At 41.2% G+C, this 15,884-nt stretch overlaps 1 protein-coding gene across 1 annotated transcript in view; it reads left to right on the forward strand.

The window, feature by feature from the left end:
• Positions 1-458: 458 nt before the first annotated feature.
• Tax1bp1 (Tax1 binding protein 1) overlaps positions 459-15,884 on the forward strand; it is a 65,290-nt gene continuing 49,864 nt past the window's right edge. The window contains exons 1-2 of the mRNA XM_036181667.1: positions 459-586; positions 9,022-9,190. Of these exons, the coding sequence (XP_036037560.1) occupies positions 9,029-9,190 (162 nt within the window). The 5' untranslated portion in view covers positions 459-586; positions 9,022-9,028. The remainder of the gene's footprint in view (positions 587-9,021; positions 9,191-15,884) is intronic.

Raw genomic sequence — 15,884 nt, forward strand, 5'->3', positions numbered from 1 at the left:
TTGCTCCTCTCCTGGAACTCACTTGGTAGCCCAGGCTGGCCTCGAACTCAGAGATACGCCTGGCTCTGCCTCCCGAGTGCTGGGATGAAAGGCGTGCGCCACTACCTCCCGGCTTTTTTATTTTATTAGCAAGACTCTTTAAGATTCCCTCTACAACCAGTTTTATGGCAACACAGGAATTTGACGGTTCAGTCCGTGGGGGTCCCCTAAATATTTAAACAGATGTATTCGCTCACACTGATATTTAGGACCCAGGTCGCCCCTGAGCGATCCTTCCCACCTCGCTGGCAAGTCAATTAACTCGTCTTAAAAGGACTGCGTTTTGTGCTAACTACATCACCGAGCGAAAGTCCCAGAGGACAAGCTGTCAGGAAAACCACTAAGGGCCCTCCACAGCTGGCGAGTGGGGCGTGTCCCCGCGGAGCATGCGCAGAGACGGCGGCGGAAGCGAGCGTCCCTAGGGCGGAAGTGACGCGACGCCGGCTTTCTGCTTAGCGTCGGTGTAACCGGTCTATGCTGGGAGGCGGTGGTGGTGGCCGCTGAGCTCCGGAGCGCGGCGGAGCGCGCCGGGCAGAGGCCTTGACAGGTAAGGCTTACGGGGCGGGCCGCGTGCCTGACGGGGGAGCCGGCGCTCGCGCTCCGTCTCGGCCCTGGAACCTGGGCCTGGCGCGTGTTGGGAACCGTCTCCGTGGTGACGAAGCTCTCCTTCCCAAGGACAAGTTTCTGCCGGGCCGCGATTGTGACGTGTGCGGGGGCTCGGGTTGGCGGTGGAGTGGGAAGCGCGGCGGAAGCGGGCGAGCTAGGCCGCGGCGGGTCAGGGGGTCTACCGGGCAGGAGACTGGTGGAGAGCAGCGAGAGTAGCGGACGCTAGGCCGCGGCGGGTTGGGGAAGACCCAGCCGGTGACTAGTCGGACTGTTTTGTTTTGAGTGGCTTCTGGAGGAAGAGGCGGGGACTTCTTGCGCCGCCTTATTATGTGTTTACGTGTTTTGCCCTGATCTCTGGCTTCCCATGGGCTAAGAGATTAGTTAAATCTTACGGTTTGGGAAGCAACCCTCCCCCTGGTGCCTGCCTGGAGAAGGCTCTGAGAAATCTTGGGCAGGATAACTTCGCCCTTTGGCGGTCTGGACTGACTGGCTTTCAGGTCTCCACCTTCCCAGCCCCACCCCCTGCCCAAGCTCACCCGTGTTTGGACAGGTCCGCAGGTGTGAGACAAGTTACTGCTAGTGCTCATCGCTGGAAAACTGCTATTAGAACTTAGCTGGCGTGGACGTTAGTATTTCTCTGTTGAGAACTATGAGGTACAGTTTGTTCCTCAAAGCTTTATTGGAAAACGTTGTGGCATTTGACTAAGAGAGATTTCCGGCTTTACAGTTGCAAGTTAGTAGGTTAGAAATTTAGATGGGAAAGTTTCCTGCCGATGGTAAAATTTCTTGATTAGTACACGAACAAATGGTAATTAAAAATTTAGCGTTCAATCCTAGGACATTTGAAAAAGATTATTTGAATAACATTGGTTAGAGTGGGCAGATTGTGGGCTTATGAGCTTTGTAAGGTGCTCTTCCTGGGTGGGGAAGAGGCTGAGACCATACCTCCTTTTGTTCCAAATGGTAAATTTGATCTGTGTCCCTCCCGAATGTTAGGGTTACAGGCAAACAGCACTACTCTGAACTTAAGTTACTTGATTTCTGCAAGAATATATTTAGCTATATGGAAATAACTTGTTAACTACCTCCTCCTCATCCTCTTTTTTTTTCTTTAATGTTAAATATTTGCTGTATTACCTGTTTTCAAGTTATTACATAAGCCGCATTCCTTTGCTCTTAGGATCACAGCCATGTATGTGAAATTTAACCTGTGAATACGTTTTCTGGGACAAAAGTAACATTTTTGCATTATTGGTTGCAATTAAAAATTTTTTTTTAGACTTTATGTGTATGAGTGTTTTGCCTGCATTTATACATGTGCACCATATGTATACTCGGTGGCCACAAGTCAGAAAAGGGTGTCAGATCCCCGGAACTACAGTGATGGATGGTTGTGAACCACCATGTAGGTGCTGGGAACCCAACCTGGGTCCTCTACAAGAACAAGTGCTCTTGACTGAGCCATCTCTCCAGCCCCTAGGATGCTACGTTTTTATGCTTTATTCTATTTATACATTTTTATTTCTTTGGAGGAATTACCTTATCTGTAAAGTTTATTTTTACTTATTACCAGGGTCTCACTGTGTAGTCCTGACTGTCTTGGAACTCTTCATGTAGACTAGCCTGGCCTTGAACTCAGAGATCTGCCTGCCTCTGCCTGCCTTCTGAGTGTTGGTATTAAAGGTATTTGCCACCAAGCCCAGATTCACTTGTAAAGTTTATTGGATTGTTTTCTTTTCTTTTTGGTTTTTTGAGACAGGGTTTCCCTGTGTAACTTTGCGCCTTTCCTGGAACTCATGGTGTAGCCCAGGCTGGCCTCAAACTCACAGAGATCTGCTTGTCTCTGCCTCCCGAGTGCTGGGATTAAAGGCATGCACCTCCACCCCCCAGCTGGATTGTTTTCTTTTGGAATGGCTGTTAGTATATAAAATTTGGGCTTTATGCACTCATGGCTCTAAAGCTTACCTTGTTTTAAATAAGCCTTAGGAGAAATTACAAATTTCCTGTCCCCTAATATTTGTGGGCCAAGAGCATAGTATTTTAGAAAAGAACTTATAAAAAGTTAAATCAGGCCTGATGTTTTATCACCTGGGATTTAGCACTTGGGAGGCTTAGTGGAGGGGAGTGTCATGAGCTTGAGGCCAGCCTGGACTACAGTACATAGATAGTGCCTTTCTCAAGGGAGAAACTACAACCGGGTGGCATTTGGGCAGAATATAGGGACACTCAGCCTTGAAATCTACTGGAAACAACGTGTCTTCAGGAGTGCAGATTAACAAGGTCTTTGTTTCTGCCTCCTAGAAGGTTGGCTGATAGCATCTTTCTGAGAGTATGATATTCTACAAACTAGGCAAAAGGCTGAAGAATGAGTAAGGGAACTTAGTGACTATCAGGCCATTTTTGTCCGCTTCAGATGTTTCTGAACACAAACATGTATAAGAACAAATATGTATGTGTGTGTGTATATGTAGCCTTGACTGGTCTGGAATTTATTATGTAGATCAGACTTAAAACTCAAAGAGAGTTGTCTGCCTCTATTTCTCACATGCTGGAAATAGGCCCCTATTTTTGTAACTGAAGATTTTTTTTTTTAAAAAAACATTGGCTGTCAACCACTATCTTAATTATGGCACTTTGCAAGGGTACAAAGTGTTCATGCAATGTTTTCTGTTGAAGTAAGTTAGATATAGGGCTTTTTATTGCCAGTTTGATTTTATTGACTTAATTTTTGAAATTTCTGGTCATACAAAAAAGGAATAGAAGCAGTGAAATTAAGATTTTTTTTTCTATTATTTTTACCCCTAATACATTTGTTTTTTCTTCTCCTGGAGTTTTTAAAGCAAATACTAGAAATCAAGCCATTTCAACTATAATTAATTAAGCAGCTTATTGATGATTTTAAAATATTTTAATTGTATCATACAATTAAGATTGTATGATACAATTGTATTTTTTGAGGCTTAATTGATAGGATAAGTGAAATATCTAAAATTTATTTTATTTTATTGTTTTGTATGTGGAGCTGAGGATCAAACCCAGGGCCTTGCGCTTGCTAGGCAAGCTCTCTACCACTGAGCTAAATCCCCAACCCTGAAATATCAAAAATTTAAAAAGCCAAGTTTAACTTCGTATGGAGCCATTGGAAGAAATACCATCATGATAGACTGCTCTGTTTGGGGCTTTTAAAGCTCAGAACAGTAAGTAAAGATGACAGTGAAATTATTTTTCCCTTTAAATTTTAGCCATTTGTTTAGCTGAATGCCTGCTATCTCTTATCTTTTCTTTCGATGTTAGTAAATTGTAGAAATAATAAAATTGGGTTTTAGTGCAAAGAGTCATAGAGCAGTGGTTCTCAACCTCCTTATGCTGCAGCCTTTAATACAGTTCCTCATGTTGTGGTGACCCCAACCATAAGATTATTTTTGTTGCTACTTCATAATTGTAATCTTGCTACTGTTAAGAATTGTAAATATCAAGTCAGATGGAGGCACCGCACACCTTTGACCCCAGCACTTGGGAGGCAGAGCCAGGCTGATCTCTGAGTTTGAGGCCAGCCTGGTCTATAGAGCAAGTTCCAGGGCAGGCACCAAAACTACACAGAGAGACCCTGTCTCGAAAAACCAAACCAACCAACCAAACAAACAAACAAATTGTAACTATCTGTAATATCTGAAAATATCTCTATTTTCTGATGATTTTAGGTGACTCCTGTGAAAGTGTCGGTTGACACCCAAAGGGGTTGTGACCCACTGGTTGGGAACCATGCCATGAAGAATAGTTTACAGCCTGACACATAAAAAGGAGTATTAGAACTTTGGGACTGTGGTAGGTAGAGTTCAATGTAGCATTTCAGGCATTGGTTTCTAGACATGTTTGTCAGACCCTTCAATTAGTGACTGGAAAAGTTTTATTTACCTTTGGCTTTTCAACTTGTTTCTGTAGATTGCTTTAGAGACAAGTAAGCAGAGTGTGGCATGGTGAAGTTCTGTCCAACTAAGCAGAAAAAGGCCTCCCCTTTGCTCTGGAATTTAGTGAAGCTGCACTTCTCAGACTTTAGTTAACACATGGGGATGCAGTGACTTTGCACATTGCGCCTCCACTGGGCTGTGTGCTTTCCTGATGTGGCATTCGCAGTGAATGCCAATGTTTTTAGTAGCTTTCTTGTCACTTCAGTGTATTATCTGTGGGAAGAGAGAAGCACAGTTACTGAGTGGGAGTAGGTTTTTTTTTTCCAAATTTAAAATTAATGATTCAGGTTGCATTTATCCATGCTAACTTTTTTTTTTTTAAATTAGAAGCTGTATTTTAATAAAAGTAAAAAAAAAAAAAACCCAAATAATAATAATAGAATATCTTTTGTAAAACATTCCAAAGCTTTTTAATAGCATTGATTTCATACTTCTCCTGAGGGGGAAAAAAAAACTAGGACTTCATACATACTAGGCTCTACCAACTCACTTACATTCCCAGATCTTTGTGTGTTCTTGTGGAAGCATGAGGCTTATGTTAAATGTTTTCCTTTGTGATTCTCCACCATATTTATTTTAAAGATAGTCTCTCATTGAATCTGGAGTTTGCTGATTCAGCTAGACTGGCTGGGCAGAGAGTCCCTAAGGTGGTCTGCTTGTCTTTGTTCTCTGGGGTTTGTAAGTGTGTGCCTGGGGATACGAACTCAGGGACTGATGCTAAAGCAAGTACTTTACCCACTAAGCTGTCTCTCCAGTTCCCTTGTTTTTTTTGTTTTTTTTTTTGTTTGTTTGTTTGTTTTTTGAGGGGTCTTATATAGCCTAGGATGGCCTTCTAATTTCTTTGTAGTTGGATGATGACCTTAAACTCCTAATTATTCTGCTTCCAAGTGCTAGGACTATAACTGTAGCCACCAAGCCTGGCTTAATCACAGATTCTTACTTTTCTTTTTTTCCCTTTCTTTCTCTCTCTCTCTCTCCCCCCTCTCTTTCTTTCTTTTTCTTTTTTTTAAAGATTTTTATTTATTAATGTAGTGTTCTGTCTGCATGTATGCCTGCAGACCAGAAGAGGGCACCAGATCTCATTATAGATGGTTGTGAGCCACCATATGGTTGCTGGGAATTGAACTCAGGACCTCTGGAAGAACAGCTAGTGCTTCTTAACCTTTGAGCCATCTCTCCAGCCCCAGATTCTTACTTTTCTGATATGAACATCATGACTGTGTAAATTATTATGGTAGTTTTGCTTATTTTTTTTGTTGTTGTTAAAAAGTTTGGGGGAGGGATTATTAAAATGAGTTTCATATCAACATGGTCATTTAAAACAAAAATAACATTTATAAATACTTGCAGAAATTTAAATGCTGCATTGAGTTATAAACTTAGGTATATTCCCCCCCAAATTAAAGTATTTAAGATATTCCACATAGCTTGGTGGAAAGTAAATTGGAGAGAGTAACTAGAATTTAATGACACCGGAAGTTCAAAGGTGTGGCATCCAATTTAGGTGGTGTTTCAAAGTGTGTGCCTCCCTGCTCTGGCTGCTGGGTAGACTTCTTGTATAAACTTATTAGTTCTTTCAAGTGGCATTCAGCCCAGTGTAGTGTGCATCTCCTTGGATGGAATGTTGCCATGGGAGACCTCATCCAGTCAGTGGAGTCTGCCATTATTGGTGGTGAAGCCATGGCCCAGCAGCAAGCATAGCTCTTCTGTTTGCTTGGTTTCTCCCTCTATTTTCTTTTGAGATAGGGTCTCTATGTGTAGGCCAGGCTGGCCTTGAACTATCCTCTGCTTCAGCCTCCTTATGTCTAGGGTTACAGTTTTGTATCCTAGTTGGATTATGGCTTTTTATTTCTTCATTTTTAGATTTTTTTTTTCAGTCTCATTATGAAGCCATGGCTGACCTCAAACTTGAAACAATCTTGCCTGAGCTTTCAGAGTGTTGGGGTAGATCTGCAGCATTATGCCTAATTGATAACATTTTAAAAAAATAATTCCACAAATGAGTAGCATCTACTGCTGTGCTCGCTAAGTAGGAACTTCATTGAGCTGTGAAGTAGATTAGTCAGCCCCCTCCCCTGGTTTTCCTTGTTGTTACAGGGATCCTCTGTAATGACTTAGAAACAAGTGCTATAGCCAGTCTTCATTTTGTGTGACTGTATCAATACAATCAAGGATTGTATTGAGTCTGTGATGTGCTCTGTGGGCTGCTTCTTTGGGAAATCCTCATTGGTTTTTCTTTTATCAAAAGCATATTAGAAAACCATTTGAAGCTGGGCTGGTGGCACACACTTGTATTTCCAGCACAAGAGAGGCTGAGGATTGCTGAGACTTGAAGACAAGCCAGGACTATATAGCAGGGCCCAGTCTTAAACAACCAAAATGAAGACAAAGGAAACAATCATTTGAGTCTTGCAGTTCTTGTGATCCTTCTTTATCATTCATTTAGTGCTCATTTACAGATCCAGTGAGCCTTTACTCGATGTGTGATAGATTTTTCAACACTATGTAGTTCATGTATGTTATTCTTGAAAAGCTTAAAATTTTTATTGTATGTGTGGGTGTGGTGTGCAGGTGTCACTGGCCACATGTGGAGAGGACAGCTTTTAGGAGGTGGTTCTCTCCTTGCAGCTTCTATGTGGGTCCTAGGAATTGAACTCAGGTTGCCAGGTTTGCAGGAACCTTTACCCATGGAGTCTTTTATTTATTTATTTATTACTTTAGTTTTTGAGATTATAAGACAGTTACATCATTTCCCTCTTCTCTTTTCTTTCTCCAAACCCTCCTCAATACCTTCCTCCTTGCTTGTTTTCAAACTCATGACCTCTTTACTCATTAATTGTTGTTATATATTCCTAAATATAACCTCCTTGGTTTGTGTGCTCTTTTATGTATGGTTTCAGTTAATGCCTGCTTATTTTTAATAATAAGTATGTATATGGGTAAAGTAAATGAGTACTAGAAGCCAAGGTAGGTTTTTTTTTATTTTTGTTTTTAAAGATAATATCATTAAACCCAGAAGGAAAGGATAACATCAATACCAGTAGAGGAACAAAGCAGGATTTATTTATTGGTTTATTGGTTTATTTATTTATTTTGAGACAGGGTTCCTCTATGTATCTGGCTGCCCTTGAACTCACTCTGTAGACTAGGCTGGCCTCAAACTCAGAGAGAGCCACTACCACTGGCAAGTAGGATTATTTCAAGTAATAACTGGCTTTCTATTTGGCTGCTACAGGATTAAGGATATTTAGAGAGATGGGGGAGAGAGAGAGAGAGAGAGAGAGAGAGAGAGAGAGAGAGAGAGAGAGAGAGAGAACGAGAACACACAGAATCATCGTAATTGTTGTTTCATTTTAAAGGCCCTTATATGAAACCGGGAGTGGGAAATGATGGTCCATTTATCAGTGGTATCACAATACTCACAGTCACTGGGTGAGAATGCAAACAGAATGTTAGCATCAGGTTTACTTTATGATAATCCAAACTCTAGAACCTGGGGAGAGGAGGGAGGTGGGAAGGCCTCAGTTATGAGGGGAATGTGGTGTTCAGGGATTCTGTGCAGAATGAAAGAGCTAATTCAACAATACTTAATAAAATACTGATATTTATTTTTATTTTATGTGCATTGGTGTTTTCCTGCATTTATTCTCTGTGTGTGCTGGTTCCCTGGAATTGGTGTTACAGAAAGTTGTAAGTGGTTGTCTGAGTACTGGAAAATTGAACCTGGGTCCTCTGGAAGAGCAGTCAGTGCTCTTAACTGTTAAGACTTAACCATCTCTCCAGCCCCTAAAATACTGATATTTAATTGTCCTTCCTTCTTTCCTTCCTTTCTTCCCTCCTCTTTCTCCCTCCCTCCCTCCCTCTTTCCCTCCCTCTTTTCTCTCCCTTCCCCCTTTCCCCCTTCTTCTCCCCCCTCCCCGTTCCCCCTTCCCCCTTCTTCCTTTGCTTTCTCTTTCCCTACTGCTAGAGGCCAGCAGGTTTGTATTGGCAGTGTCTATATTAAAACACCACTGGTTCCTTTGCTTTCTGTTAGAATAGAAGCAGAGGGCTTGGTTCTCCAGGAGAGCTGGATTGGATTGAGTCTTATTTTGAGACAGATCTAGTTTTTGACTTTTAAACTCACTTGCAGCTTCCTGAGTCATACTAGCTTTAGTTTCTCAATTTTTATTTTTGTATATCGTCACATTTTAAAGGAATATTTCTCATGTTTAAGGCATGTAAGTATTTAAAAATTAGAATTGAAAGCTATACTTACTTGTGTGTATGTGGTATTAGGATTGAACCTAGGGCCTGATACATGAGGAACAGGCACAGGATCCACTGAGTTGTATCCCTATCCCAAAAGTTTTAGAAGTGTAAGTTTATTCTTAGTTGACAGTGTTTAACTTATATGAATTACTCTTTTCAGATTCACAATGACATCCTTTCAAGAAGTCCCATTGCAGACTTCCAACTTTGCCCATGTCATCTTTCAAAATGTGGCTAAAAGTTATCTTCCTAACGCACACTTGGAATGTCATTACACCTTAACTCCATATATCCATCCACATCCCAAAGACTGGGTTGGTATATTCAAGGTAAGAAAAGCTTCTGAGTGTGTCTTCCATGTAGATAATTTTCATTTTATTTCTCTTTTTAGAAATTACATTTCTTTATTTTGTATGTGGGGGTGTGTATAGGTGTGCGGGTGCACATGCCATGGGTTGTGTCTAGTCAGAGGACAACTTGAAGGAGTTAGTTTTCCCCTTCTACCATGTGGGTTTCAGGGATGACTCAGGTCATCGGACTTGGGGACAGGCATCTTTACCTGAGGAGTCATCTCTACAATCTGTATATTTTCTTTAAACAGGTTTGGATGTAGCTTATACTAGTCTTATCTTAACAAACACTATATTAAGTTTCAATTTGGTGCTGGGCAGTGGTGGCACATGCCCTTAAACTCAGGAGGCAGAGGCAGGTGGATCTCTGAATTTGAGGCCAGCCTCAAAAAAAGGAAAAGGTTCAGTTTTGTAAACATTATCATGAAATACTATAACACTGTGCAGTCATTTGAACACTGGGAACTTAATTCCACAGGTTTTCTTCTCTGTGATCAAAAGATCCAACTTGGGTAAGATTTGTGAAAACTTTTTAGAACCAGTTCTGTGTTTTCATGAACCTGGGTTGTCTGTACTGGGGATTGGACCCAGGGCTTCATGGGTCACACAAGTAGCTGCATCCTCAACTCAGTCTCTTTTTAAAAAAATATTCTAAATTTTCTCCCATTTCACACTTACAAGGGAAAAAACTCATTTCTTTAGATTCTTAAATTGTATACTGTCTTTAGCCATTTGTGATTGATTTTGTGTACCTATATAGCCATATATTACCTTGTTTGCTATGTATCATTTAAATATTGCTCATACTATAATTGTCCTATTTTTAGGTGAATATTCCATTTTTCTTGAGAGAACAGTACATTCTTTGTTGGCTGGTTTATATAGTCCCCAATCATTTTTTTATAATACTTACTTAAAAGTTCTGTTTCAGTGGTTAATACTTTGGTATTCACAGTGCTAGATGTTTTCTGCCATTTCCTGGCTCTTCAGAGTATAGTAGAGAACAGACATTGTCATTTGACTAGTGAAAGTCATCCATGGCTAGCCAAACAGATACAATTTCAAATGGAAATTCTAATTGAAATTTGATTGTCTAATCTGTATATATTAAGTAGCAAGAAATAAAAATTTGGCACATTAAGAGTCTCTTGATGCTGGGCGGTGGTGGTACATGCCTTTAATCCTAGCACTTGGGAGGCAGAGGCAGAGGCAGAGGCAGAGGCAGGTGGATCTCCGTGAGTTCAAGGCCAGCCTGGACTACAGAGTGAGTTCCAGGAAAGGAGCAAAGCTACACAGAGAAATGCTGTCTCATAAAACAAACAAACAAATGCCTCTGAAAGCGAAAATCCACATGATGAAAGGCAGCAAAATCATATTTGCAAAAGAAGGGGGGGGCTTTCTGGTGTTTTGGGACAAAGTCTTACCAGAGTGGGCTGGAATTCTCTGTATACCTTAGGGTGCTCAAAAAAGGATAATCCACCTAGCTCAGCCTTTCAAGTGCTGGGATTACAATACTGTGGGCCACCATACCCTACTGAATCCATCATTCTTTTATACTCCTCAGTAGCTAAGTTTGAAACTTACTTTTGTGTCCCCTTAAGGCACCTCAGATTCTAAAACATAGATATAATCACCGAAGCATTTTATGAGACTCCAGTGTTAGTTTTGAATTTGTGTGAGATAGCAGTATTAAGGTGATAATATTGATTGAGAACTGGTGTTTCCTGGGGGGCAAAAAGGTGGACGAGAAAGACAGGACTAGGGAAGTGTGATTGAAGGAGAGGAAAGGATTCCCAACAGTGATGTGAGCAGTGGCACAGAAGTGAGACTGTTGGGAGGAATGAGTAAGAACTGTGTGCTGCTTGCTGTTTGGTGATTCTTGTGTAGCTCAGGCTTGCCTGGAACTCTCTATGCCCTCCATGCTAGCCATGAATTTGTGGCAGTCCCCCCTGTCTCAGCTTCCTGAGGCTGGAATTACAGGTGTGAAGCACAGTGCTCGGTCGGGCTTTACATTTTTTCTCTGAGTATTTTGCCTGTATATATGTGTGTATGTATGTATGTGATCCACATGCTTGCCTGTTGCCCGAAGAGGCCAGAAGGAGGGTGTCAGATCTTGTGGAACCAGTTACAGAAGGTTGTGAGCCACCTTAGCCACTGAGCCATTTTCTAGCTCTGTTTTTGTGTTTTTAGACAAGGTCTCTTGTAACTCACGAAACTTGATCTAGCTTCAGACTCACTTTCCAGCTCTGGCTTACTTTGAACTCCTGAGCCTCCTGCTTCCTCCCAAGTGCTGCAATTATGGGAGTGCATAATCACATCAGGCTGAGGTCTATGGTTTCGTGTTAGTGCTTATGCAGTGTTTATTCTTAATTTAGAGAAGTTGAGAGAGATTTGAATGTAGTCAAGTTAGTTTTAGGCCAGTTTGTAGACTTTCTTGGTATGGGAAATCTTTGAATATGTGTGAGCTGTTGGTAACATTCAAGATAAATCTTTATATTTCCCTTCATACTACTTGTTTTTATATTGTGGATTTTATTTTATTTTTCATTAATGGCCCATCACTTCCCTAACCCCAAATCCTATGACTTTCCCCTTAAATTTAGTCAAATACCTATTCTGCTCACTCTTTTTTGTTACCTTATGTCTATACCCTTAATTACTACTGCTTTGTGTTCTCTCAGTTCTCTTCATTACTGTCGCATTAAGTCACCTGTTTACCTTCTGTTCCTCCCCTTGCCTCTGTTACAGATGTCTGAACTGTGGCGGAAGTTAGAATCTTGTTTATGTTTCCTCATTTGAGCCTCTTTTGGAGCTGGGAACCCCCTGAGCTTTATCCTCTATGTACTGTGCTGAGACTGGAAACTGAAAAGTAGTGGGGCCTTTTGTTAGAGTCTCTCTTTCTTATCTTTGTCACTTCTAGTTGCTTATAGTTTGGTTTGTTTATGTAAAACAACTTTCCTTGTACACTGTAGGTGCTGTATCTTTTCTCTAAGTGACAGAAAGAAATGTGTAGAATCTCTTCTCTCTGCCTGTATAGTACTGTTTTTACTCAACTGGAAATTTAAGTCTGTAGTAAAATTTATGATAGTACAGACAGGTACAAGAAAGAAAATAATTTATGCTTAATAGTTAACCAGTATTAACATTGATGTGTGGCTACTCAGAGTACAATGATACACATGCATGATGTATATAAACATATTCATTGGATCAGTTCATTTACTTGAACAGGTTCTTACTTTAGGACTATGTTATAGCTAAAATGTTAACTTCTTTTTTTGAAGCGGGGTCTTAACTCTAGTTAGGGTGACTTAGAACTCTGACCCAGAACTCACTGTGTAGCCCAGACTTGTCTTACATTTGGGATGGTATTCTTGCCTCAGCCTCCCAAGAACTAGAATTACAGGAAGTAAATGGATTATGATAAGTATAGGGTATAAGCCACTACACCTGGCCTGGCTCTTGTAGCTAAGTTATTTTTTAAATTATTATTGTTTAATTTTTTTTTTTTTTGTATATGTGTGCGTGCATGTATGTATGCACAGTATGCATGCAGGAGGCCCAGGAGGCTAGAAGTAGGGTCCCTTGCAACTGGAGCTGTAAATGGTTGTGAGCTGCTGTGTGGGTACTAGTAACTGAATTTAGGTTCTTTGCAAGAGCAATAAGTGCTTTTAACCATTGAGCCATCTCTCTAGTCCCATAGCTAAATTCTTAGTATTAAGAAAGTCTCTGTAGCTGGGCGGTGGTGGCACATGCCTTTAATCTCAGCGCTCGAGAAGCAGAGGCAGGTGGATCTTTGAGTTTGAGGCCAGCCTGGGCTACAGAGTGAGTTCCAGGACAGCCAGGGCTACACAGAGAAACCCTGTCTTAAAAAACAAAAAACAAATGAACAAAACAAAACAAAAAGTCTCCAACCAACTCCTTGTTCATCTGTCTGTTTGCTTCATAGGGCCAGTTCTTGGAAGTGGAATGGCCATGTTCCTTGCACTGGCGTGTGCTTTTAAACACTGTGTCTACTGTAAACGGCTTCAGAATGGTTTCCTTAGGTGCTTTAGTAATAGCCAGGGCCAGAATACTTGGGTAGGAAAGCAAGGCGGGAGGAGTAAAAGGAAACGTGTGTGCTTCAGAAAGTACGACGAATTGCATCTGCCTGGGATACTCAATTTGAGGAGACAAATGGGAATGGGTTAGTTTGGATCATTACATTGTAAACTGAATATCAACTGAGAAAGATTTTAATTTGTGTGTGTGGGGGGGTGTAAAAATACAAATGCTTCATATGTATTTATGTATATGTATAAAATTGTCAAAGAATAATCTTTTTTAAAACCAGGTGTGGTAGTGCATGCTAGTAATCCTATTGGGAGGTAGAGGCAGAGGATCAGGAGTTCAAAGCCAAACCTCAGTTAGGTAGCAAGTTTGAGGCCAGCATGAGACCTTCTCCTTAAATATGGAGTTGGGTACCGAAGAAGATGAAGTCTTAACAAAACCAAGGCTGTAAATGTACATGCTGAAGTTGTGAAGGCTTTTGTAAAACCTGAAGAGGTTAAGCCAAAGGGCGTCAGTTGCCAGGTTCTGTTAACTAGGTCTTGTTACCCTGATTCGGGGTGCATGCTTGAGCATGTATTGCCAAGAATCACAGGCCCTACCCACAAAATGCCAAGGCCCAGAGCCTGGGTCACAGTTTTGGCTCCAATCCCAGCTCAGGCTCCCAAAGTTGCTTAGGGCCTCCATTAAGACTCCATATGAAGGAAGGCCTCTGCCAGTCTGAGGAGTCTTGTGCTGTTTTCCACAAGCAACCCTGCTCTTCAGAGACAAACTAAATCAATTGCTGTGCAAAGTAGATCTAAAACCGCTTTTACGTAGATTTAAAGCCATTTTGTTTCTTATTTCTCAAAACCTTTTGTTGGGAGAGGTGATATAAGCCACCCATTATAGTATGATAAGGCGCCCTCTGGACTGTAATGTTTTGGCTGAGAAATCTGCAGGTATTCTTACAGGAGGTCCTTTGTATGACAGCTTACCTTCTCCTGCTCCTTAGAAGACCTTTGACAGCTTGATAATGTTTCTTTTGAGGTTTAGCCCAGTTAAAGAGTATTTGTAGGCTGTTTTGTTTTGTTAGAAACAGGGCCTTGCTATGTAGTCCAGGCTGTCCTCAAATTCACTGTATCCCAGACTACCTCAACCTCCCAAATTCTGGAACTCTGGGCATAGACCACCATGTTTTACTATTTTGAGTTTCTTTACTTTGCTCATTTCCTTTTTCATATCTGGTAAATTCCAGCTGCTACTTGTTCATATACACTCAGAGGCTCTCTGTTTCTTCTAGAACTCTTCAGTGAATATATTCTTCTTGCTTGTTTTCTGTTTATGAGTCTTGTACTATTGCTCAGGCTGGCCTTGAATTCAGGCCTTTCTCAGCCTCATGAATAATGGGATTGGATGTACACACTACCCTGTTTAGGTTTTTTTATTAATGAGTTCCTTATGCTCAATCCCCTTTTCCATACCCCTTTTTAGTCCTCTGACTCAGTTATTAATATTATTAAAATTTAAAATTACATTTAGTTAATTTTATGTGTACATGTGTGCTAGTGCCTCTGTGTGTGTGTGTGTGTGTGTGTGTGTGTGTGTGTGTGTGTGGACAGTTTTCAGGAGTCAGTTCTGTCCTTCCACTGTGTGGGTCTCAGTGATTGAACTTGGGTTGTCAGGCTTAGTGGCAAGCCCCTTTACCCATTGAACTATCTCCCTGAACACCCCCCCTCCACAGCATACTAGTCTGGGCATGGTGGTACCCACCTTTAATCTCAGCACTAGGGAGGTAGAAGCAGGTTGATCTTTGAATTCTAGGCCAGCCTAGTCTACAAAGTGCGTTCTAGGTCAGCCAGGGTTATGTAGAGAGACCCTGACTCAAAACAAAAACCAAAACAAAAGACAAGGGTCTTAATGCAACCCAGGTAGGAGGCCACAGGCTTGCTGTGTAGTTGATGTCTGGCCAAGTTTGCAGAATCTTTATTCTGCTTAAGTCAGTTGTAGTAACCCTCTTGTGAATTTTTCAACTCAGTTATTGTATACTTCATCTCCAGAGGTGAGTGTGTCTGTCTGTCTCTCTCATTGTTTATGCTTCATTATTTTTGTATAGTTGATTATCTGTGGTTTTCTGAGTACATTGAACTTCATTAAAATGATTGTTTTGGATTGTTGGTCAGAGAATTCATTGAATTCTTTCTTGAGGTTATTTCCATTTAGCTTAATGATGTTTCTTAAGAGTTATTTTCTTTCTTTGGACCTTCCATTTTTCAGAAGAATTTTCCTATTTTGTGAATTCCCTAAAGTAGCCTCCTCTTTGAGCCATCCTAGGCTTGTTTTATACAGGGAAGACTTTCCCCATATACCCTGCCCAAAGGTTCTTAAATCTTTCACTGGGGTGTGTTAACATTGTGGCCCTTTTGTGTAATTTCCCCACCAGAAAGCTAGTTGTGAGAGTTTGTTCTCTTTCTCCCTCTTGTGTGTGTCTGTGGTACTGCGTGTTCTCTGTTGGAGTAGGCTGTTAAAGGTAGTTTTTTCCATAGTGCCTAGGCACCCAGGGTATCCTGTTCTTGTCAGTGCCAAGTTAGGGGAGGCAGAAACCTGCACAGTCCATCAAAAAGTCAAAATGTTAGATACGTGTCCC

This window comes from Onychomys torridus, chromosome 3, assembly GCF_903995425.1.
Source record: "Onychomys torridus chromosome 3, mOncTor1.1, whole genome shotgun sequence".
NCBI lineage: Eukaryota > Metazoa > Chordata > Mammalia > Rodentia > Cricetidae > Onychomys > Onychomys torridus.